Here is a 23,130-nt window from a genome sequence, read left to right as displayed (position 1 = left end):
GGAGAGAAATGGGAAAAGAATGGCTTTGAAAATCTGTACTGTCGGCTGGGCGAGGTGGCTCATGCTTGTAATCCCAGCACTTTGGGAGGCCAAGGCAGGCAGATCACCCGAGGTCAGGAGTTTGAGACTAGCCTGGCCAACAGGGTGAAACCCCAACTCTACTGAAAATACAAAATTTAGCCAGGCGAGCAAGACTTTGAGCAAGACTCAAAGAAAATCTGTACTGTCTTTACTCTAGAGTTTGTCAGACTTCAGTTCTCTTTTTAGCATTGAATCTTCAGATAGAAACCAATATGATCATTCTTAAAGAATTATAAACATAGCTGGGTTTTTTTGGTTTTTTTTTTTGAGACGGAGTCTCGCTCTGTCGCCCAGGCTGGAGTGCAGTGGCCGGATCTCAGCTCACTGCAAGCTCCGCCTCCCGGGTTTACGCCATTCTCCTGCCTCAGCCTCCTGAGTAGCTGGGACTACAGGCGCCCGCCACCTCGCCTGGCTAGTTTTTTGTATTTTTTAGTAGAGACGGGGTTTCACCGTGTTAGCCAGGATGGTCTCCATCTCCTGACCTCATGATCCACCCGTCTCGGCCTCCCAAAGTGCTGGGATTACAGGCTTGAGCCACCGCGCCTGGCCGGTCAATAGCTGTTTTAAATAACGTTTGAGTTTATTCATTCAAATACATACTTAGTGTGAACCTATGTGCTAGCTACTATACTAGACATTCTTTGAGTCCTTTTCACAAAGGGATCAAACACCCAATTTTAATTGTATGACTATAATTTCTGTTTGATCAAGGGGAAATCTCAGCAAACCAGATATTGTCTTGAAAAGAATAGTAAAGAGGTAGATAGTTTATCAGGAATTAGTGACAATGCACAATGTGACTATCTATGCCAAATTATTCTAGAATAAGAATGTCACCAAGACATTGCTTATGGATTATGCTGAAAAGTCAGATGTAAATGTGCCTTGAAGATGTTGTCAGTTCTAGTGAACTTAAAACCTAAGCTGTGTGGCTTGGGGAGTTGATAACTGGAGACTATTATTTATTCAAAACAAACTCACAGAATATATTTTTGTTTATTTACTCAATCAACAAATTTTTATTTGTTGTTGTGTAACAGGCATGGCGATAAGCCTAGGGATGGCCCTCATCCTTTTAGAGTTTACATTCTGATGGAGTCTCAAGTCCCAGTAAGCAAGAGAGAAAGTTGAAGGCATTATTTACTCTATGGCTGTTTGAGATCTGTGAGGTCAAGGCAGTTGGTGGTCAGTCTGTATTTTGGTAGATGTAGAGTGCTTACAAGCCGACATCATCGTAAATGCGAGTAGGGTACCTGTATGTTAGCATTGCCAGAGGACAGAAATTGAAGGTAACTTTCAGAGCAGTTTACCCTTTTTCTTTCCCCATCTCCAAATTAATCTTATGAGATTATAAATTTGGTGAGGGGGGGATATCACATCTCTCTTCCCAACCTCCTTTCATCATTATGTGCTTTCAGAGACAGCATAAGAACAAACCTTGCAAAAGTAAACATGTCTAAATGAATGCTGTTCATTATCTGATTTTTTGTTTGTCTTTTAACAACTAGCAGGATCTTCCTGCCTATTTCTGAGATGTTAGCACACACTGTGAACTAAGAGTTTTATACAGAATTCATTAAAGGAGTCAAATAATCCCAGAGTTTTGATGACAGTACAAAAGCTATGCACACCAAGTCCTTGAGGTGTTTTGCATGCAGTAGCAAATTTTATAAATAAAGATAAGAGGTGTGGCCAAAAGAATAAGACTGTTATTGAATATTTACCAGAGGACGTAGTGGAAAATCTCCATTTTGTTGTTTCCTTTCTATGTCAGCCTATAGACATGCATTTGAGGCCCCAGAGTAGATCCTATCAGCCCAAGAATGTTGCCTCTTAATTTACTTCTGCAAATGCAGCACCACATGACCTTCAGGAAAGGATTCCTTGAATGCACATGTCAGCGCAAATGTCAATGAATTGTACTACTTATTAAAGAAAGGATATTTTTGAGCCTCTCTTTTGGGGAGTTTCTAAGAAATCTTATGTGTAACGGAGTTTGTTTTTTAAGACATTTGGAATGTGAATTTTCTGATGATTAAATAGCTAACCATTTTATTTAGAAGTTGAGTTGGCCTTCAAATACACACACTCTTGCGCATATTCATACACATATCTATGCATGTGTGTTTAGCAGTTAAAGCGTGTGTCTACTTTATAAAGGTTATTCTACTAGATTCTTCAGAGGAATCTAGAATATGGAAACTTGATACTAATAGGACAAGACAAGGTATGAATTCAATTTTTTAATGATTTAGCTATATACCTAATGGTCATTAATCATAAACTTTGAATTAAGGTTCCTGAGAGAGATGTCTATCAAAAGTATTTAGAGAATCATCCTCATATGAGATAAAGATGAACAATTGTCTGACTTAATAAAAGGAACATTAGTGAGTATTTAAGTAGCTTGAAAGTAATCACAGGTTTTCTGGAAGTGTAATAATGAGTAACGTGTTCAAAGACATTTCCTTGAAATATGAAGAATGTAGATGGGGTCATTTTGAAATTTAGTGGATTATGGCTTTGACTTAATGATAGCATATAAAGTAGAGCAGCAAATATTTTACCATTTTTTAGTTTTATTCTTAATAACAATACATTTTTTCCACATTTTACAGGTACACTTTCTCCATTGTTCTCGGTTCTTCTTTGGATAGCAGTTGCGATCTGCACATCTATGCTGTTTTTCTTCTCCAAGCCTGTGGGTATTCGGCCGTTTCTTGTATCAATAATGCTCAGATCAATATACACAATAGGTCTTGGGCCTACCTTAATACTTCTTGGTGCAGCTAATGTAAGTACTTTACTTAGCTTTATACTGTTACAGAATTAGTTTAAAAATGTATGAAATATAAAAATATAACTATATGCTTTTCATTCATGTATGCATGGTGAATTCTAATTTATTATAAATCTAAATTAACCAGAGCATGATTTGTACATTTTTAAATTTAATTTAGAGTGAAAGAAAAAATGATAGGTAAAAGACTGCTATATTTAAGAAAGTAACATTTGGGGAATGACCCAGTTCTGCCATCAATTTAATCCAATTCAATTTTAGTGCATTCTGCATCCTGTACCCACAGCTATTGACAAAAATGACTGAGCCATTGTTAATATTCCAAAGTGACATCGTAAATCATCCAAAAAAGATTAAATGATGTTCAATAGAATTTTGAAAGTGAGCACCTTTCATCAAATGACCTAAGAAAAAGGATTTCTATATGAGAAAGTACTAAATTGGGTTCTTTTTATGTGAACAAATTTTATAAACTGATGAAAGTCATAGATATGATGAATTTTTTTACCAAATTTTGAAATATTAGAATAAGGAAGCACATTGTTAAGCTTGAGTTAGGTGAGTTTAGAATAAGTAAACCAGAGTAGTAGTATTTCAAAAAGCAAGTGATACATTTATAGAAATAATTTTACCCGAGAAATACAATTTTGAAGGGACTAGCCAACATTATGCATGGCACAGCCATACAGGGATATTAAAAGGTAAAACCATCAGGCTGACGAAATAACAAATGACCAGGTAAGAAAATAAGTATTGCTAATCTATGTGTTGAATACCTAGGCACTTTTGATCTTTTCCTCGGTTTCCAATGTAATGTCCTATATTCTGGTATCTGTAATTAGGACTAATCTCCCCTACTACATTTTACTATATTTAAGGATTGATCATTCAATATCAAGAACATTATAGGTGCTCAGTAAATATTTCCTAAATAAATAAATTAATGAGTGAGTGAATGAATGAATGAACAATTATCTTTGTATTCTTATATATTTACAGTGGCTTGCACATAAAATATATAGCAAATATTTAATAATAAATATTTAATATTTAGCAAAGATTTAATAATAATTATTTAATATTTAGCAAATATTTGATTAATAAAATGTATTTATTATATTTATTTATTAAAATGAATTAATAAAATAGTCAACCAAACTTTCAAGAATTATAAAGCTGAGCTAATATGGCCAATTCTGTGTTTCTGACCTCTATTTTACTACAATTCTTCAAAAATTAGATATAATGTATTTGACAGCTCCCAATTAGCTACAACATTCAGGCAACCAAATTGCCAATTATCCTCAATCATTGTCAATGAAGGGAAGTGTACTATACCTACAAAGAGGTCTATCAGTAAAGAATTTTGTAAAATTCCAAGTATATTATTCTGTAAGTTTCTTGAGGGGAGAAGTTGTCACATTTATAAATGTAATCCTACCTGCCTTACTCCTTCCCAGCTCCGTGTTTCTCTGCTTTAACAGCTGGCATTGAAACATTCAGAAAGTGTTTACATGAACTGAACATGTACTTTCAATGCCTTGGAAATAAGCTAATTTTACATATTACCAAACAAGCAAATTAGAGAATCTTCATGAATTTGTCTAAATTTTTCTAAGCCTATGTGTTTGACTTTTTTTTCTTTAAAAACATACATTGCATATTGAACTATATTATTTGAAGAAGCAAATAATATTTGTAAACTGGTAACTGGCCCTCAAGAAGACATAAATCCAAGTGAAAAAAAAATATGGGTCTGACAAAGTGAAATAATAGCTAGAGTTGGGCCAAAAATAATAATCATTTACTGGGCCTCTGTTATATAATAGACACTAAAAATACCAAGACGATAAAGGAAATGGTTCTTGCCACCCAGAAGCTGATGTGTCATACTCACCGATTTGCATTTCCTTTGTTTTTGGACCAAGAATATATAAAGAGATAAGGAATAACATTCTAATGTCTATTAGGGGAAACCAAAGACATTTGGTGTATTTTTCCCCCTCATGGGAGAGGATAAGAAGATAGCTTTTGCCAGGTTTGGTGAAAATAATTCCGCTATAGCAAATGACTCTTCATAGAAGAGGCAAGTTTTATATTTCACTTTATTTATGAGAAAGAATATACATGTAGATATGCCACATCTCTCCCTTATTAACTGTAGAAATCTGGGGACTCTAATGACCTTCACAGAATAGAACATCTATTTGCACAATCAAATGATACATTATGGTCTTACCAGCTCAGAGCATTTTTTTTTTTTTTTTTCTTTTTTAGACAGAGTCTCGCTCTGTCGTTCAGGCTGGAGTGCAGTGGCGTGATCTTGGCTCACTGCAACCTCCACCTCCCAGTTCAAGCAATTTTCCTGCCTCAGCCTCCTGAGTAGCTGGGACTACAGGTGCGTGCCACCACGCCTGGCTACTTTTTTGTATTTTTAGTGGAGACGAGGTTTCACCATGTTAGCCAGGATGGTCTCGATCTTCTGACCTCATGATCCACCCGCCTTGGCCTCCCAAAGTGCCGGGATTACATGCATGAGCCACTGTGTCTGGCTGCTCAGAGTATTTTGACCAAAAAAAAAAAAAAAAATCAACTTTAATTTGGGATAAACACATTCAATGGAATAATTGTCATTTTTATATTGTAGATATAGATAGAAAAAAATTTTATCTATAATTTTAATATTATGTGGATTAATAAAAATGTTTTAGGTTGGGTGCTATGGCTCATGCCTGTAATCCCAATACTTTGGGAGGCTGAGGCAGGAGGATTGCTTGAAGACAGGAGTTCGAGACCAGCGTAGTCAACATAGTGAGACCTCATCTCTACAAAAAATAAAATAAAAATGTTTTAGTGAGTATCGTCTACCTTCATTTTAACATAACAAGTTCACTGCTGGGCACAGTGGCTGATGCCTGTGGTCCCAGCACTTTGAGAGGCTGAGGTGGGCGGATCACGCAAGGTCAGGAGTTTGTGACCAACCTGGCCAACATCGTGAAACCCTGTCTCTACTAAAAATATAAAAATTAGTATGGCGTGGTGGTGCACACCTGTAGTCCCAGCTACTCGGGAGGCAGAGGCCAGAGAATCCCTTGAACCCGGGAGGTAGAGGTTGCACTGAGCTGACATCAGGCCACTGCACTACAGCCTGGGTGACAAAATGGGATTCTGTTTCAAAAACAAAACAAAACAAAACAAAACAAAAATTAGCTGGTCATGGTGGCTTGTGCCTGTAATACCAGCTACTCAGGAGGCTGAGGCAGGAGAATCACTTGAACCCAGGAGGTGGAGGTTGCAGTGAGCCGAGATCGTGCCATTGCACTCCAGCCTGAGCAACAGAGCGAGACTCCGTCTCAAAAAGGAAAAAACAAAAACCAAAAAACAAGTTCACTACAAAGTTATCTATGGTTTATTATTACCCAGGAGGTAGGAAATAAATACATGAAAACATCAATTAGTCATATTTTGTACCTTAAGTTTTAGTACATTTATTAACTTAATTTATTTACACTTAAAAGTTTGCATTGTGTAAGAGGTGAAACTATAAATGCTAAAAGTATAGGTATCAGAAATAAGAAAAACAGAAGAAGACATCTACCTGACAGTTTTGCCTTAATGACCATCCGAGTTCTAGACTTTAGGCAAATCAGCAAGACTTTGAATTTCATTCTTCTCATTAGTGAAGGGAAGATGCTAAAGCCTGATCTATCTTCACTGGGTTGTTGAGAAGGTAAGTTGAAAAGATTTAGAAAAGATTAGTAACGGTGATAAGAAGCACCCTTTAATTGTAAAACATTCTTATTCTGATTGTAAAAACATTTGTATTTTGGTTCTCGGGGAGTTTTTTCTGGACTCTGTCTTTCACAATGTTAAGCCAATGCAGAAAGTCTTATTTTTGGAAAAGGAATCAAGAGGGAGGAAAATCCTCAACCTGTGTTATGTTACTCAACCACTTAGTACTGACTTCTTTTTTATTGTCTTTATTCATTTCTAAAACTAGCAGTTGGTCTAGATTTCAACTAGTTTGCCTTGTCACAGAAGTGATCTCAATATTTGAGATATTTTTAAAAATTCAAGTGTGTTTTTCTCAGTTATAAAGCACATCTTATAACCCAGTCTAGTTTTCTTCCCTCTGCACTGCATTGTTGGTTATTGGTAATGGGAATTAATATATTATTCTGAAAAATATAAGCACACATTTTATAAATTCGGGATCACTTAATATTTTTTCATGCCATTAAAATTATTTGTAAATCTCATTTTAATAACTGTTATTTCCAGTCATATGGGTGTTATATAATCTGTTTAACCACTTCATTAATTTTTGTTGTTCAGACTTTTAAATAAATAACAATGTAGTAAAATATCAGCAAAAGATCTTTTAATATCTTCTAAACTTCTTATCTATAATGATTTTTCCTTTCTAATAGTACCTGGAAATGTGTAATTCATTTAATAACTTGGTCTCACCATTTGCAGGGAGAAGAAGCAAATGGAGCTTAGCAGATAGCTAGTCTACTAACAATGAGCCACTGTGTTCAGATTTAATAGGGTAATGTCCCTAGTTACTTACCTGTAGATAGCTTTCTGGGAGGTCTCATGTTACTGCTAATTTGTGAGGTTGAGTTCCACCGTACATTCATTTAACTTACACAAATTCAATGATATATTCAGAGTAAACAAATTTCATTTTATCTCTCCCTCTCTCTCTCTCTCTGTGTCTCTCTCTCTCCACACACACAGACACACACACACACTTTTTCACATAATATGGTCACTGAATGCTCCTAACTACTTCTAGTTGCAGAAACAGAAAACCGCTGCAGTGTTGGGGTTAAAGTAGGATGAGCTGAATTTAGTAAGAGACACTACCATTTACATGACCTGTGCTTGCTGTTCTGTTTTGTCAGCAATTTAAGAGATTTCCAGGGTGATTTTGACTGCATGCAAATTTTGCCTTACACATTGATCTTAGAACCTTGTCTTGCCTTAGATGTAATGCCCCTGAAATGGAGATTTTTGAATCAAACCATCTCATTTTTAGTAAGAAGTTTAACTTACATGGTTGATGAAAATATGGTAATTGAGTTGAAAATCATAAATTCAGTTTTACCTTTCAATAAATAAGTAGACAGTCTTTTTCTTATGCGATTTATTCCTAAAAAATAGGTCATGTTTTCCCATAGAAACAATGTAAGATGGGGATAGAATTCTTGATCAGTGATGGAGTACCAAATAACACCAAATGAATAAAGTAAAGACAAAGATAAAGCAGCTATAAATGTCTGTGATCAAGTAAAATAGTAACATGTAAAGGATATCACACAGAATTCTACAGCTATGAGGGAGCTTAAGGATTATTCCCTTCTAGGCATTTCATTTTAGATATGAGAAAACAAAGTCCTATAGACATCAGGAGGATTTACCAAAGCAAGAAATTAGTGGCAGAGCCAAGACTGGAACCAGATAACCCGCCTTCGAATTCAGTGTCTTTCCACTATACTGTACTGTTAAAAGTCCTGCAAAGACATATCAATAACTATAAAGTATATATGAAAACACTACTTTCTTGAATAACTTATTTAACTAATAAAGTATCTAATTAATTAGTTAAATTATTCAATAAAGTAGCATTTTATTATTATTCAGTAATATCGTTACATTATTGGTTAAATAAGTAGTATTTTCATATACACTTTATAGTTTAATTAGTTAAATTATTTACTAATTAATTACTATATTGTTAACTAATTAAATTAATTAAATATATTAATTATTTAGTAAATAATTAGTAAGTAATTTAGTTGTTTAGTAAATAATTAGTAATGATTTCATAATTCACAAATAGATAATTTAAGTAAATTTAAATAAATGTAATGAACTTACTTTAGTATACATTAATTAAACAAACATTAATTTTGCTTTTTTTTTCAGAAGACCTATTGGTAAATCATTTGGATGGTGTATTATCATTTTTTAAAAACTGTCCCAAAGCTTGCATTGATGCTGTTTCAGTTCCATCCCTTTCCCCACCATCACACAATTCACCTCATCCCCAACGAAAACTGTATCAGGGATGGCTTTGAATAATAGACAGAGTAAGAAAAAATATATATATAGGACAGTTATGGTCCTTCAAATTGACATTTGTGTGTTGACTTGAGGAACCTCTTAGCACCAGCTCAGAAGAGCCTTGTGACCATCTTGCCCAGTTTTCTGGGCACACCATCCACTTTTCGTCACCCACATGGACACTTGCTATAATGGCATTGACAAATGAAGGACTGGTTAGACAATGTCCACTTTTTAATGACATGAAAAGGGAGACTGTTTTAGCAACTTGCTCATTGTTGGCATAAATATTCCAAGCTTTCATGGAAAATTCTGTATGAAAACAATTTGTAAATTTCATGAAGAAAGGAGAATTCACAGTTCAACTTCTTTCCCACCCAAATCATTTATTCCTGCACATATTTCCCCTTCACATGAACACTTTAAAACAAAAGGACACCAAATTCCCTGTTTTTGATCTCAGCAGAAATAGGTAGACGCCACTGTCAGTATCAACTCCACTCCACGTCAAGACTTAGTGAAGAGAACAGGAATCTATTTGTCAAGCTCTAGATCAAGGTTCAAAAATAAAACAAAAACCAAAACCTGAAAACAAATTAGGCAGATCTTTATTTTTCAGGTGAAAATGGTGGAGTCTCTTTTAGGAAGAAATGTAGCCTTGTTTTTGCATTATTTGAGAAATGAAACGTATTGTTCTTTTTGATAATTAAAATTCAGTGTATTTTTTTCTTCAGTATATGGAGCTTATAAATAGGTTTTCTGCATCATTTTTATGATTTCATTTAGAGAATTAGAGATCATATAAACAATGTGTCTTAAACATATTCATCTTTCTGAAAATTCATGACTCCATTTATTAATTTTATTGTTATACAACTTATTTCTATTTCATATTGAACTCTGGTGGGTGAATCAAGGTAAATAGTACAAATTTAAATAATAATGGGCATTCAAAACAATTTAAATAATTAACTACTGAGTAGTCTTCTTCTGGACACTCTTTTTCACCATTTTCAGGGGTGTTTATTGTTAAATATGTCATATAGATTAGCATTTTTATATATTTCCTGGGTTTTAAAATAATAAGTTCTTATAATATTAAACCTGCTCTTGGGCTGAAAATATAAAGGCATCCATTCTGCTACAGCTATCCTTAATAATAGCATAAAATATTGATGATGAAACACTAAACAGTGAAGTAAGACATGAATGAAGTAATAACATTGATTATTGAGAGGATGCTTAATCAGCAGGGGAAAAATTTAGGAAAGTTTTGGCCTTTTTAGTTGCTGTGTTAATTTGGTTGGCTCTTCAAAACATGTAGTAGTAACCCATTTCTCACTTCATCTGTACTGATTTGAACTTCAGAAATGGAAAGGAAAAGGTTTTCCGATCCCCCAAATTTTGCATCTACTTCAAAGTGTTATGGTCCTTCTTATGTTATTTAAAAATCATTCCATAATTTGTTAGTATATATTGAACAAATCAACAATGTTGCAAAGAGCAACCTGTTTTTCCAAAGTTAGGACTGGACATTTAAGGACAAATATGGTTCCATTAGATAACCTAAAGAACTCAGAACAATTAAGAAGAGCAAACTGTAAACCCTTGAAATCTGTAATTCTTTCCTTGATGACTAAGACACAAAATTGGCTCTTTGGTTTATAATTACTGCAGTGATTCTAGAACTAAATAGATGGTGCTAAGTTTATAAATCAGTGCACACACATCGTTGTTATTGCCAAAGGATCTCAGTATAAATTTCTACATTCCAAAATTATGCCACAAAAGGCAATATAAAATGTGGTTTGAATATAAATACTGTACATGGTCAGAAGCGTAATAAACACTCCAAAATGTTTATTGAATTATTATCACACATAGGGCTTAGAAAATATATACATACATTAGTTTGACTCAGGTATGTAAGTATATTTATATTTTCTATGTATATAAAGTAAATTAAATGCAAAAATAATTTTAATCACTTACTTGTTTAAAATACTACTCAGTAGACAAAGTCCAGAATAAAAACATAAAATCAAGAACAGAGATCTCTGGATATTTTCTGAAAAGATATTTTTCTGTTATATTTACAGCACAATAAAAACATTTTACATATTACATTTACTATAAAAATATAATAAAAGTAATATTTTTAGGAGTCATTGTATTAAAGACTTCATACATATTATATCATTTAATCATCTGAGGGGTTCTATGAGGTGGAAATTCTTTTATTCCAGTTTTTCAGAATAAACCATCAAGTCCTTCAACTGCATGAACTAGGTCATACAACAGTAATGGAAGAGCCAAGATTTAAATCCAGACCTGTCTTGATTGCATAGTCTCTTAGTCATTCTCTCTCTTCCTGAAGCTGCAAAGGATGCAAGTTTTGCATGTATAATGTTTACATGCCACTTTGTAAGCAATGCTGAAGAATTATAAAATGAGAAATTATGAAAAAAGTCATGGTCTTTATGAATAACAATTTTCATCCATGTCAAAAAGTCATAGATTTTAATGAATAATAGTTTCATCCATGTCAAAAAGTCATGGACTTTATGAATAATAATTTTCATTCATGTGAGTTTCAGGATAAATAAGACAGTAATAAGACAGTAATCTCTAATCCTTTTCTCCCTTTAGCTTTGTAATAAAATTGTATTTCTGGTGAGTTTTGTTGGAAATCGTGGCACGTTCACCCGTGGGTACCGAGCAGTCATCCTGGATATGGCCTTTCTCTATCACGTGGCGTATGTCCTGGTTTGCATGCTGGGCCTTTTTGTCCATGAATTCTTCTATAGCTTCCTGGTGAGTACATCGCTGTGTGGACAATCACTGCTGAAAAAGTACACAATGCTGCTGCTTCTTATGCCTCTTCCTTTGATTTTTTTTTTGAGCAAAGCCTGACATTTAGGACAAATTATGTTATTTTTAGAATTTCCTAGGAAAAGCATGAATTATTATCATTCGTAGTCTTTTTTTCTTTGGGAAACCACACAGGTGGTGGAGTTCTTTATTTCCTCTCTGAGAAGCAACCAGTCACCCCACCTCTTGACCCAGGCTTCACATGACAAGGGCTGCTTTTGCTTTCAGCCAACTAATATTTCCCTTTACATTTAAAGATTCTCCTACAGAGTGTGGGAGACAAAATAGGAGTATATTTTCTTCGGTACTGAAATCACTGTAATTTATTTATAATATCAAAAATTATGTGTACCTTTAGAATGGCATGTAAGTAAAATGAGGGGAATTAAAAAAAAATCATAGCAAAAAGACAGTTGTTTTAAGAACAGTCTTTTAGTTTTCGGTTTAATATGTCATTGCTGTTAAATTTATCTACATATATTTAACTCACTAAGCAGCTCTTTCAGATTTTCTTTCTAAAGGTTGCTTTTTAAAAAAATTCTGATTTACCTTCCTACATATGTACTGGTTTATAGCCATAAACCAGGAGAGGAGTCAATACACATATGTGATAATATTTTGAAACTTAAAAAGCACTACCAGGTTACCATCATGATGCCATAGGAACAATTTATTTATCTTTCCAGTTCATAGTTGGCATGCAGTGGAGAGCATTTTCCAATGAGATGATCCCTGAAAACAAGTTAAAGATCTAAAAACATTTTGTTGAAAAATTTGCCTGAGTGATGAGGGACAAATCCAGCACCTCCTGCCTCCCTGTTATCTAGCACACCCATTTGAGAAGACTGAAATGAGGCCAATTTTCCATATACCCTCAAACATTTGAAAGAGCCACAGTGAAGAGTAGATTTGTCTATTGTATTTTCATATAAACTTATAGGCAGTTAAGTTAGATTATTCATTAGTAGATATTTTTTCTGTTCTAACAATCTAAATGAATTCTTTTTGCCCTGATTCACCAGAAAAAGTTCATTTTTTAACCTGTTTGTGATATATAAAGTCCTATTATACCCAGCACTTTTACCTGACTGACATGTAATATTCTATAATTTTTAAACCACTTTACTAAAGTATGATTGACATACAGAAAGCTATACCCATTTAATGTATAGGATTTGATGAATTTATAATACTTTTGTGCTCAACTTTCTTGTTTATAAAATGGATAGGGATAGTATGGGAGACTAGGAATATCAAGATCCATTAAACAGAGAATGTGTTAGTCCATTCTCACACGGCTATGAAGATACTACCTGAGACCGAGTAATTTATAAACAAAAGAGTTTTAATTGATTCACAGTTCCACATGGCTGGGGAGGCCTCAGGAAACTTACAATCATGGTGGAAGTTGAAGGAGAAGCAAGGCATGTCTTACATGGTGGCAAAAGAAAAAGAGGAGAGCACAGGGGAAACTGCCACTTTAAAAACCATCAGATCTCCAGAGAACTCCCTCACCATCTCAAGAACAGCATGAGGGAAATCACCCCCATGATCCAGTCACTTCCAACCAGGTCCTTTCCCTGACACATGGCGATTACAATTCGAGATAAAATTTGAGTGGGGACACAGAGCCAAACCATATCAGATAATACGAAAAACATGTGAAATTATGTACTCATGTTTATGTTTTTATTAACCCCATTTTCTAATTGTATTTTCCTCTGGTCTTTTATCTTTCAAATCTTACAGTATTGATGCTAGTTTGTTCTTATTGGGTTGGTTCTGAAAAGGATATAGTCTATTTTGATGTTTAGAGTACTAGAAGAAAATTGTAATATACATAATACCAAAAATCATATGTAAGCATATTTTTTAAAGATTTTTTATATTTGAAAAATATGTGAATATTAATTCCCTGTTGTACCCAAAATTGTCAGTCCTTTATCCAGAATAATAAAAACCACACTCTAGATTTTGTTTTCAGAAATAAATGGAAAGAACAATCAGCCTGCCCAATGTCAACAGCTTTTGTAAGATTCTGATTCCATGGGCCTAGAATGGAACCCAGGCGTATGCATTTTTAGCAAGCATCCCAGGAGCTTCTGAAAGCTATAAACCTTCTCTAGAGCTGAACTACAGCACATTGCCAGATTTTTTTTTCTTTAAACCTCTGCTGAGTTAACTTAAAGAAAAATCTCGACTATGTCAACTTTCTGCTTAAATAAATTTAATAAGCCACAATGTCGACAATTTGGAAGTTGAATGTGCATTAGTTAATTTGTCTGTACTGAAGAATATTGACTTTATTTCTAAAGCTGACTGCTCCTTCCAGGAGGTAAATAGATAGCAAAATAGACTTTAAAACAATTTAACCATCATAAAATAGCAGTTTCCTAAGGTGAGCAAACAAGTTAATATCTAGACAGCAATTATTTGCAAGACTACAATTAAATTGGACAGTAACTGTGTAACCCTCAGTACTCAGAAAAAAAATAGACCAAGGCCCTGAAAGGGTCATAATTGATCATTTCAGCCAGTTCAGAAACTGTAATTACTGCCCACAGATAGAAGACAAACTCCAATTATTCCAATTTTTAAAATACTATTCATTTCCAAACAGATATTTATACCTTTCTAAAAGTGAATGTGATTTTATTGTGTTTAACTAGATTTTAATAATAAAACATGTACTTTCTAATATATAATTTCAACTTTATAATGTAGCAATAAATTAAATTGTCCTTAGTGTCTACTACAGATTGCAAACACAAAGCTTGACTAGTGTGTAGATTTTCTATTACTGAAGACAAAATAGGTAGTAACCTATTAGAGAAAGTCAATTAGCAAAATTACATATTATATTTTTGTTTCTACTTCCATTTCCAAGTATATACTAAAGTAATAGGTTTTTTCCTCGTTATACCCTGTTACTAAGGAAGGGTGTTTGCATTTTCCAAATATTTTTAAATTTCATACTTTTCCCACTGCATCAGACTCATGAAACTGTTCTTACAATTTCACCGGTAATCCCTTGATTAAATAATACATTTAATGAATTTCTCAATTATTCATCACTTACGAGGATCTAATTCAGCATTCTCACTTAAGCCATTTTACATATTCCAGAAGTAACTGCAGAATATCAGTAAGACCAAAAATAAAGAATAAGTAGCTCAGTTGGTAAAGTACAATATAACTTTTCTGAATTCAAATGTAAAACTAAGCTATTTCTATAATGTTTTAGTAAATTGATATTATGTTGGTTATGAAACCCACAGATGCACATTATATGTTGTGCTAGATGTATCTTTACAGAAAAACAGTTAATATATTCTAGCTGGAGAAGAAATAAATACTTTGGTTCATTTTAAGGTGGTTTAGGTTATTTCTTTATATATAAACTAGAATGGTTTGCATTTGTGTTTGTAATTATATTTATGTTTGTTCACCTTTTTCTCCAATGCCTTCTTTTCTTATTAGTGTTTTCTTTATCTTTGTAGCTTTTTGATTTGGTGTACAGAGAAGAGACTCTGCTGAATGTCATAAAAAGTGTCACACGAAATGGCCGCTCTATTATTCTAACTGCAGTCCTGGCTCTCATCCTCGTCTACCTGTTTTCCATTATTGGGTTCCTTTTTTTGAAGGATGACTTCACTATGGAAGTTGATAGGCTGAAAAACCGAACTCCTGTTACAGGTATTGCTATTACCACTAAATGAGGTTTCTCTGATGGCAGATATGACTTGTGTGTAGCTTGTTAACAGGATTACAGATAAACATGAACGGAGGAAATGTTTTCTTTTATTCCTTTGAGAATATGTTTACAGATAAACCCGAATGGAGGAAATGTTTTCTTTTATTCCTTTGAGAATATGTTTCTTTACTACTAAGAGTCAGGAATGTGAAATACTCTGAGGCTGTATATTAGCTGTCAGCGTGTACAGGGAAATACTTACACAAGAAACATCATCCTAGCTCAGTCTCAGTAAAAAGTTTCAATAAAGCTGAGGACACCCCGCCATCCAAAAGATAGTCAACAACTTCAGTGCAGGATAATAACTTTAAAAATCTTTTCTTCCTCTTTTTCCCTGTCTCCCCAAAAGTAACAGCTAGCATCATTCACAATCATTATTCCATACATGTTTGATCATAGTATATAATATTATACTTAAATAATTGAAAATGATAAATGCTTTGATTTGAAACCACCAGATCATAAGAAATTTGCTCAAAATATTGAGCAAAACAAAGAAGACATGCTCAAAATATTGGGATTAATGGGCCAAATCTATCAGTGTGTGACTTTCAGAACTTTTATACTCTCTTTATTTTTGTTGCTACTGGTTAGACACCATCCATCTATAATCAATGTGATTCCTGTGGTGTTAGGCTTTATTCTCTCTGTGTTATTTTGATTTTTTTATTTATTGAGCTTTCTAAAGTGTTTTTCCCCCTTTCCTACCTTGTATTGTTTTGGTTAAGCTTCCGAAGTTTATTATTCTTTTTCCTCCTCTCCTGCTTTGCTGGGTAGAAATCATAGTTCTGCACTTTGCTAATGGTTTCTCTGGGTGATTCTGTTGACTATGGGTTGTAGAGAATGGAAACCAAAATATGACACTCTTTCTCCTCAAGCCATTAAATATAAAACTAGGATTTAATTAGTGATGCCTGGAAAATGGTATTCTTTCTTGCCTTTAACAAACATTTCTTAAATACTAAATTGAGGATATATGGTAGTATATTTCTTAGATTATGGCATTTAAGTCTATTAGTAAGTCTCAGTCACAAAGCACAGAATGGAAACATCATATATGTGGACTGGAAGTTATTAAACTTGAGACTGTCCTGAATTTTATACCTAGGTATTATTCTTTATTCACAAGAACATAAAGTATTTTCTGTTACTGTCTTTCTTGTTCTTCTTCCTTAAATGTTACTTTTCCCAGAATTTTACAGGTATAAATATAGGGACCTGTGTTTGTATGTATGTGTGTGTGTATATATATATAGACTGTCTGCTTCCCAAAACCTCCACATTAATTACATTAATTACTTAACTAGATTTGAGGCATGATGACATTGAGTAACTCAGTACAGATTGAGTCTAAAGCTGAATCATAATTTATGAATTCAAAATGTGTTCAGCAGTTATTGTCTTATGAATCAAGTGGTAAATATTTTGTGCTCTTTAAAAAGTAACTTGGTTATCATTGTATTATGAATATAAATATTTTCCTTGGAGAAATGCCTTTTTTCTTTTTTTTGTTTTTTACAAAATGGACAACAGTAGACCGGAAGTTTCAAGCTCTTTATTAAAAATATATGCACATTCATATAGAATGCTGTTAAATAAGCTTTTATAAATACGATGAAAACCCAGCATATGGGAACAGTTAACAAAGTTAACTGTTAAAAACCCTTGATTATTCATAGATTAAGAGTGTTTGTTTCATAGATTGAGATTATACATGACATGATGCCCTAGGAAAAACACCCTTGTTTTCACAATATTTTAAATTTCATTTCTAATGCCATATATTGTCTCTATTGATACACAGAGCTAAGTTTATTCTTTCATGTATTGAACACTATTTACTTGCAAAGTTGACTATGTATATTGAGTGACATTATTGAGAACACCCCTGGGTAGCCAATGAAATTTGGAGAGAAGTATGCAACTCTTTAACGAATGAGAAGAAAAGATCAGAAAACCAGTTGGTGGGAGCAACGGGGAGAGGTTGAGAGTTCTAAAGCTGAATGGTAAAGCCATCACAGAGTCCTGTAAGAGTAGAGGATGGGTAATTGGCAAATGCCATTGGAAACACAGATCCTGCCTGTAGGACCAGAGGAATCTGGCTTGATAGATGAAGTAGCTGCCACTTGAGCAATGATCAGGAAATTGGTGTCTTAGAAAAGTCTGTGAACTTGGAGAGAAGGATGTGTTGAGAAGTGGAGGTGACAGTTTCTCTCACCCACACCTGTCCCTCTTCCCCATTTTCAGGGCCACTCTCCTGTTTCTCACCCTTCTGTTTCTCACCTTCATTTCCACTCACCCAGAATTCTGCAGGAGCCGCCATGTAGCTTCCCCACCTGCAGCCTCTCTTCTGCCTGCCCAAATTATTCATTCCAACCACAGCTCTCATCGTCTCTCATTGGTTCACAGCCTTTGGATCTGCACTGGATGTGGGGTTCTTGGTTTAAAGTAGTGGCTGGTAGCTGTGGTCACTCTGGCTGGTCCATGCCTTTGTTGACCTCTGCGCCTTTTGTCAGACAAATTGCACCTGGAATCACCCCCTTTGCTCCCTGCCTTACCTTGATGAATCTAAGTCCTATGACTCCTTTAGATGGACCCTTTTCCAAAAGGCTTTCTGTTTTTTCCCCCTCCTAGAATTCACTTCTTCCTCCTCTAATGTATTACATTAAAAAAAAAATCTGTACTTCACTCTCTCCATTCAATTATAGGGTCCACAGATTTATCTCCATGTCCTCTAGTTGACTGTTGTTCTCCCAAGCCTCAGCTCTGGGCCTGTAGAGCCTAGCAGGATGCTTCAGTAAGTAAGGGAATGCTTTAAGTAAGGGAATGACCACAGGGCATACTCCTCTCCTCTCACTTTCTAACCCCCAACACCCACCCACCCTCAACTCAGGGATAATGGGGATGTGCCCACCCTCAGGGGATGGAGGTAAATCTGTAGACCCTTTCTGGGGAGGACACTAGCTCTCTCAGCCTCACTCTGCCTCCCCATGTTTCCTCCAAACTCCAGCTTTCCTTTGCCACTTCTACTCCATCTCAGCTGATGAGTCAGACTCAGGGTAACCATGGTGTGGCATTGCTGGGAAATGCACATCAATACTGCTACAACCTTTGTAGCTGCAACTGGATCCACCCTTGTCTCTCCATCATAAAGATTTCCCTTGATGGCTCTATGTGAAAAATAGGTTTGAGAAGAACCTCTTTACTTCATATTTGTTACTAACAGAAGCATTTTAAAAAATGAAACATTGTTTCATACAAATAGGAGGGTGCCTATTTTCTATTCTGTTCTGGGTCAGGGAAATAGGTGATGAGCCAGGAAGCAGATGGATTTCTGGGGACTATGGAAGAACAGAAGATCCTGAACACAGATCTGGCGGAAGATTCTTGCTCCCCAAGGCATATGATGCCCTTAGTTCCCTAGAACCTGTACCTGACCATTAGAACCACTACCAGCAGCAGTCCCTGCCTCAGCTGTAGGGACCAGTGGCTTAGGGCTCAGGGACTGCCAACTGCGTTGAGGGAATATGTTCCTGGCATCCCAAGTCAGAACCCTGAATGAGTTTGCCCATAGAAACATTGTTACACATGGTTGTAAAGGTCTACAGTATTAATACTTTATCTCAACCACTTAAAAAAGGTATAAAAGGCTTTTAGTGGGTTGGGCTATGACCCTATTCTCCATTTATAAAATTGCTTCAATAGGCAAAACTGTGTTCAGAATTCCATACTAACTTCCTAGGACTTTAGGAACACAGCTAAGTTGTAGTATGAATGGCTTTAATTTACATATCTTTAGAACTGTAGGTTCAGTTTTCATCAGGTGCATATTTGACTCTATATTATGTACTACTTTGTATTTTCTTAGGCAGTCATCAAGTGCCTACCATGACTTTAACTACCATGATGGAAGCATGTGCCAGGGAGAACTGTTCACCCACAATTCCAGCTTCAAATACAGGTTTGTATAAAGGACTCTGGGTCAGTATGAACTTGATATCTCTGAAGTTTTATTTGGTAAATATTATTACGTCTTAGGGAGTTACTCTACAAATTTCATGATGGATTGAAATAGAAGAATAGAGGGTAGAAGAACCAAGATGATTTGAACTGGAGAAAAGATTCCCACATTGGTCATTTTGTACCCCTCTCCTGTCCCTTGTATTGTTTCTATTAGGAGGATTCAGCACATTTACCCTGTGGTATGTGCTGCTGAAGATTCTATTACCATATTGCAAACCACACTGAGTCCCTTTTAGCTGTGTAGCCTTTAACACAGGATAGGGAAGAGCATGGGCTTATAACTCAAAAGACGTGGTAATAATCCTGGTCCTGACACCCCATAGCTCTATGTCTTGGACAAATTATGCAAATTTCCTGGACTTTGTTCAGATGACTTGCCTGCCTATCTCTCTCTCTAGAGAAAGAATGAGAATGAAACTTTCCCTTCCTCCACAGGATCAAATGGAATCATACATACAAAAATAATTTTTTAAACTATGAATTGATCTCATAGGATGTGGCAGTCTGGAAACTATGGCATGTGTGATATTTAATGAACTGTAGAAGAAGTTAGTGATCTGTTTCCTGAAGCACCAAAGATTTAGGGAGTGTATGTCTTCAAATATCTCAAGGGTTGTCATATACAAAAAGGAGCAGATTTAGTAGGAGTTGATGTGTTGTATCTACAGAGGGCAAAGTTAGACTTAGGACAGATAAGGGAAGAAAGAGTTAAGCATAGTGTAGGTGTGGAGTTCCCCAGTTTCCATCTGGGACCACATTGTTTGTCTGGTCATAATGATAGTGCTTTCTTTCCTAAACGTCCTTTTCCTTGAGATGTTGGACTATTGCTTGAGGAATAATGAATAGACCCTTCTACTGACAAATATTTTATGCTTTTTGACCTAAAGAGAGAATTAAGCACCTGAAATACATTCCATCCAGTGTCCCAGCAGCCATAGGCACTATGGGCAGCTGTCACCAGAACTTCTCTCCCCTGCTGCCTGCTCTCCAAGTCAAAGCTCACAATAAGAACCAGCTCATTCTTGACTCGTATAACATTATTGTGCTCTGCAGTTTGTAAAATCCTGTTATTTGCATCCTCCAGTCTAAACACCTCCAATTTCTTCAGCCTTCCTCACATACTGTAACAGTGACTACTGCCATGACACTCCAGGGAAAGCAGTTGAAAGGTGCTATCTTATTCTGGATACTGGAGTTTAGAACCACATCACACTCTTGACCCATATTTGGCTGACCGTTGGCTAAAATGCCATCCTTCACTGGTTCAACTGTCAAGTCATAAACAGCCACCCTGTTCTCATATAATTAGGAGTCTGGGACTTCAAATAGAAGCCCATGCAATTTTTTCTATATATTTTTGCTAGCGCATAATCCCAGGATATCCCAGTTTGACCAGTGAATAGATCAGGAGGTCTTTGCCCAGATGATCTCTAGGTTTCAGGTCCCTTCCAGTTCTAATGTGCCACGAGCCTCACAGTGTCTGTATGGATCTTGATTCTGTCAAGCAATATATTTATTCTCCCTGATGTCCTCAAGTTTGACACACCCTTAGACAGAAGATGGCAAACTATGTCCCTTGGGAAAATATGACTTGCCCTAGTTTTATACATGTAGAGCTAAGAATGATTGTAAAATTTTTATTTTTATTTTTCAAGAAAAACATGTGAGGGAAACTGTATGTAAGCCTAAGATATTTGCCATCTGGCTACAGAAATTTTTTTTTTTTTTTTTTGCCAGCCTCTGTTCTAGAAGATTTCCATTAAAGGTGCCAGAAATGCACCGGGCAGCAGCGCAGTGCTAAGCTCTAGAACATGCTCTCACATGGACACGGTTGCATTTTGCGCAATTCTTCAGTTGCATAGAAATCTCTCTTAAATAAACTGTTAATGTCATTCAGCCCATGTTTCTCTATCTTTTTTGAAATGATATCATGAGACTTTTTATCAAAGACTTTTTTCCAAAGCCCAGATACATGATGTCTGCTACGTTTCTAATTTGAGGTTAGTCTGAACACGTACTGAATGCGCTGATAGCGTGGGTTGGTCCTAACTCACGCTGTCTCTTTAGTGATCCACTTTAGTATCTTGTCTTGGTGTCAAACAGCATTTTTCAGCAGCTTGCAGGGTCTGTCACAGTCTCAAATTCAGCTCTACAGGTGTCCCTCATTTTCCATCATTATCCATGACTTTTTAAAAAATCACTTTTTAAGAAGAGATATTTTGAAAACTTGAACATAGTTGAAATAGCTGGGTAAAATTAAATGACTCTTGGGATCTCTTTGGTCACCTCAAAGTTCAAATGATTGTCATCAGTGTTTATTTCTTTTTCAATTCACCATTTTCCCCCTTAACAGTATGAAAAATAATATGTTAAAAAGTTTATTATTAACTTTTTATTATTTCATTTTAACAACATGGTTCCAAGTATCAGTGGCCCTATGCTTGCATTGGTCTTCTCTCTCTGAATATTTCTTTACTATTGTTTCCTTTATTTTAAAGCAAATATACTTTAACTGTGGTTTGATTTCAAGACAAAATATTGCTTTGCTAGTGAACCAGCAACAAAGTTAGTATTCCTTCTTCCAGAGTGTACAGAGAGGGCTGACCCAGTGGGCCCAGAAGAGGATCTGAGTCTCACCCACAGTGTGGTAGCCAGGGCTCCCAAGGCACAGACAGAGAGAACTGCCAGGGCCACTCTCCTAGAATGAGGTCTTCCAGGTCATTCATAGTGTGAGACTCCCCCAGGATGGTTGACTGCCCAGCTCTGTGTAATCCTGCAAATGTTAGGCTTTATACAGCTCCCCAGTCATGACTGTTGATGCTCAACCAAATGGTCTATTGTAATTATTTCACGTTAATACTACTGTGACATTTTGATCCTAAAATTTAAAAAGTAAATACTTTTAGAAAACAGGAGAGTAGTTAAGTCTACTCAGTATAAACCTTGATGATGAGGATGATAATATAATAAAAGCCTTGTATATTCATTCCTTCATTAATTCTTTCATATAGTTGCATTTGTTGAGCCCCTACTCTGGGCCAGCCACCATGCTAGATGTTGAGGACACAGTGTTGAATAAACAAACATGATTCTGGCCTTTATAGAACTTATAGTAAGGGAAACATAAAAAGTTATAAGATAAGGTGAGTATTACAAGCAGTGCTATGGCTGATCATCACAATAGAGATTGGCTGTTGGGAGATTAGACAGAGAGACCTTTCATTTTCTTTTTGAGATGGAGTCTTGCTCTGTCGCCCAGGCTGGAGTGCGGTGGCACAATCTCGGCTCACTGCAAACTCTGCCTCCCAGGTTCACGCCATTCTCCTGCCTCAGCCTCCCGAGTAGCTGGGACTACAGGCGCCCACCACCTCGCCCAGCTAGTTTTTTTTTTTTTTTTTTTTGTATTTTTCAGTAGAGACGGGGTTTCACCGTGTTAGCCAGGATGGTCTCAATCTCCTGACCTCGTGATCCGCCCGCCTCGGCCTCCCAAAGTGCTGGGATTACAGGTGTGAGCCACCGCGCCCGGCCA

General features: G+C 35.7%; 1 protein-coding gene across 3 annotated transcripts in view; it reads left to right on the top strand.

The window, feature by feature from the left end:
* The window catches only part of ITPR2 (inositol 1,4,5-trisphosphate receptor type 2), a 485,309-nt gene that overhangs the window by 391,052 nt on the left and 71,127 nt on the right, over positions 1–23,130 (top strand). For all 3 annotated transcript variants that reach the window (XM_007967992.3, XM_073020570.1, XM_007967993.3), the window contains exons 49-52: positions 2,700–2,875; positions 11,603–11,767; positions 15,325–15,520; positions 19,447–19,539. In XM_007967992.3, the coding sequence (XP_007966183.2) occupies positions 2,700–2,875; positions 11,603–11,767; positions 15,325–15,520; positions 19,447–19,539 (630 nt within the window). The remainder of the gene's footprint in view (positions 1–2,699; positions 2,876–11,602; positions 11,768–15,324; positions 15,521–19,446; positions 19,540–23,130) is intronic.

This window comes from Chlorocebus sabaeus, chromosome 11 (assembly GCF_047675955.1).
Source record: "Chlorocebus sabaeus isolate Y175 chromosome 11, mChlSab1.0.hap1, whole genome shotgun sequence".
In the NCBI taxonomy this organism is placed as follows: Eukaryota; Metazoa; Chordata; class Mammalia; order Primates; family Cercopithecidae; genus Chlorocebus; species Chlorocebus sabaeus.
The sequence above is the reverse complement of the archived record's forward strand: the minus strand, read 5'-3'. Positions and strand labels throughout refer to the sequence as shown.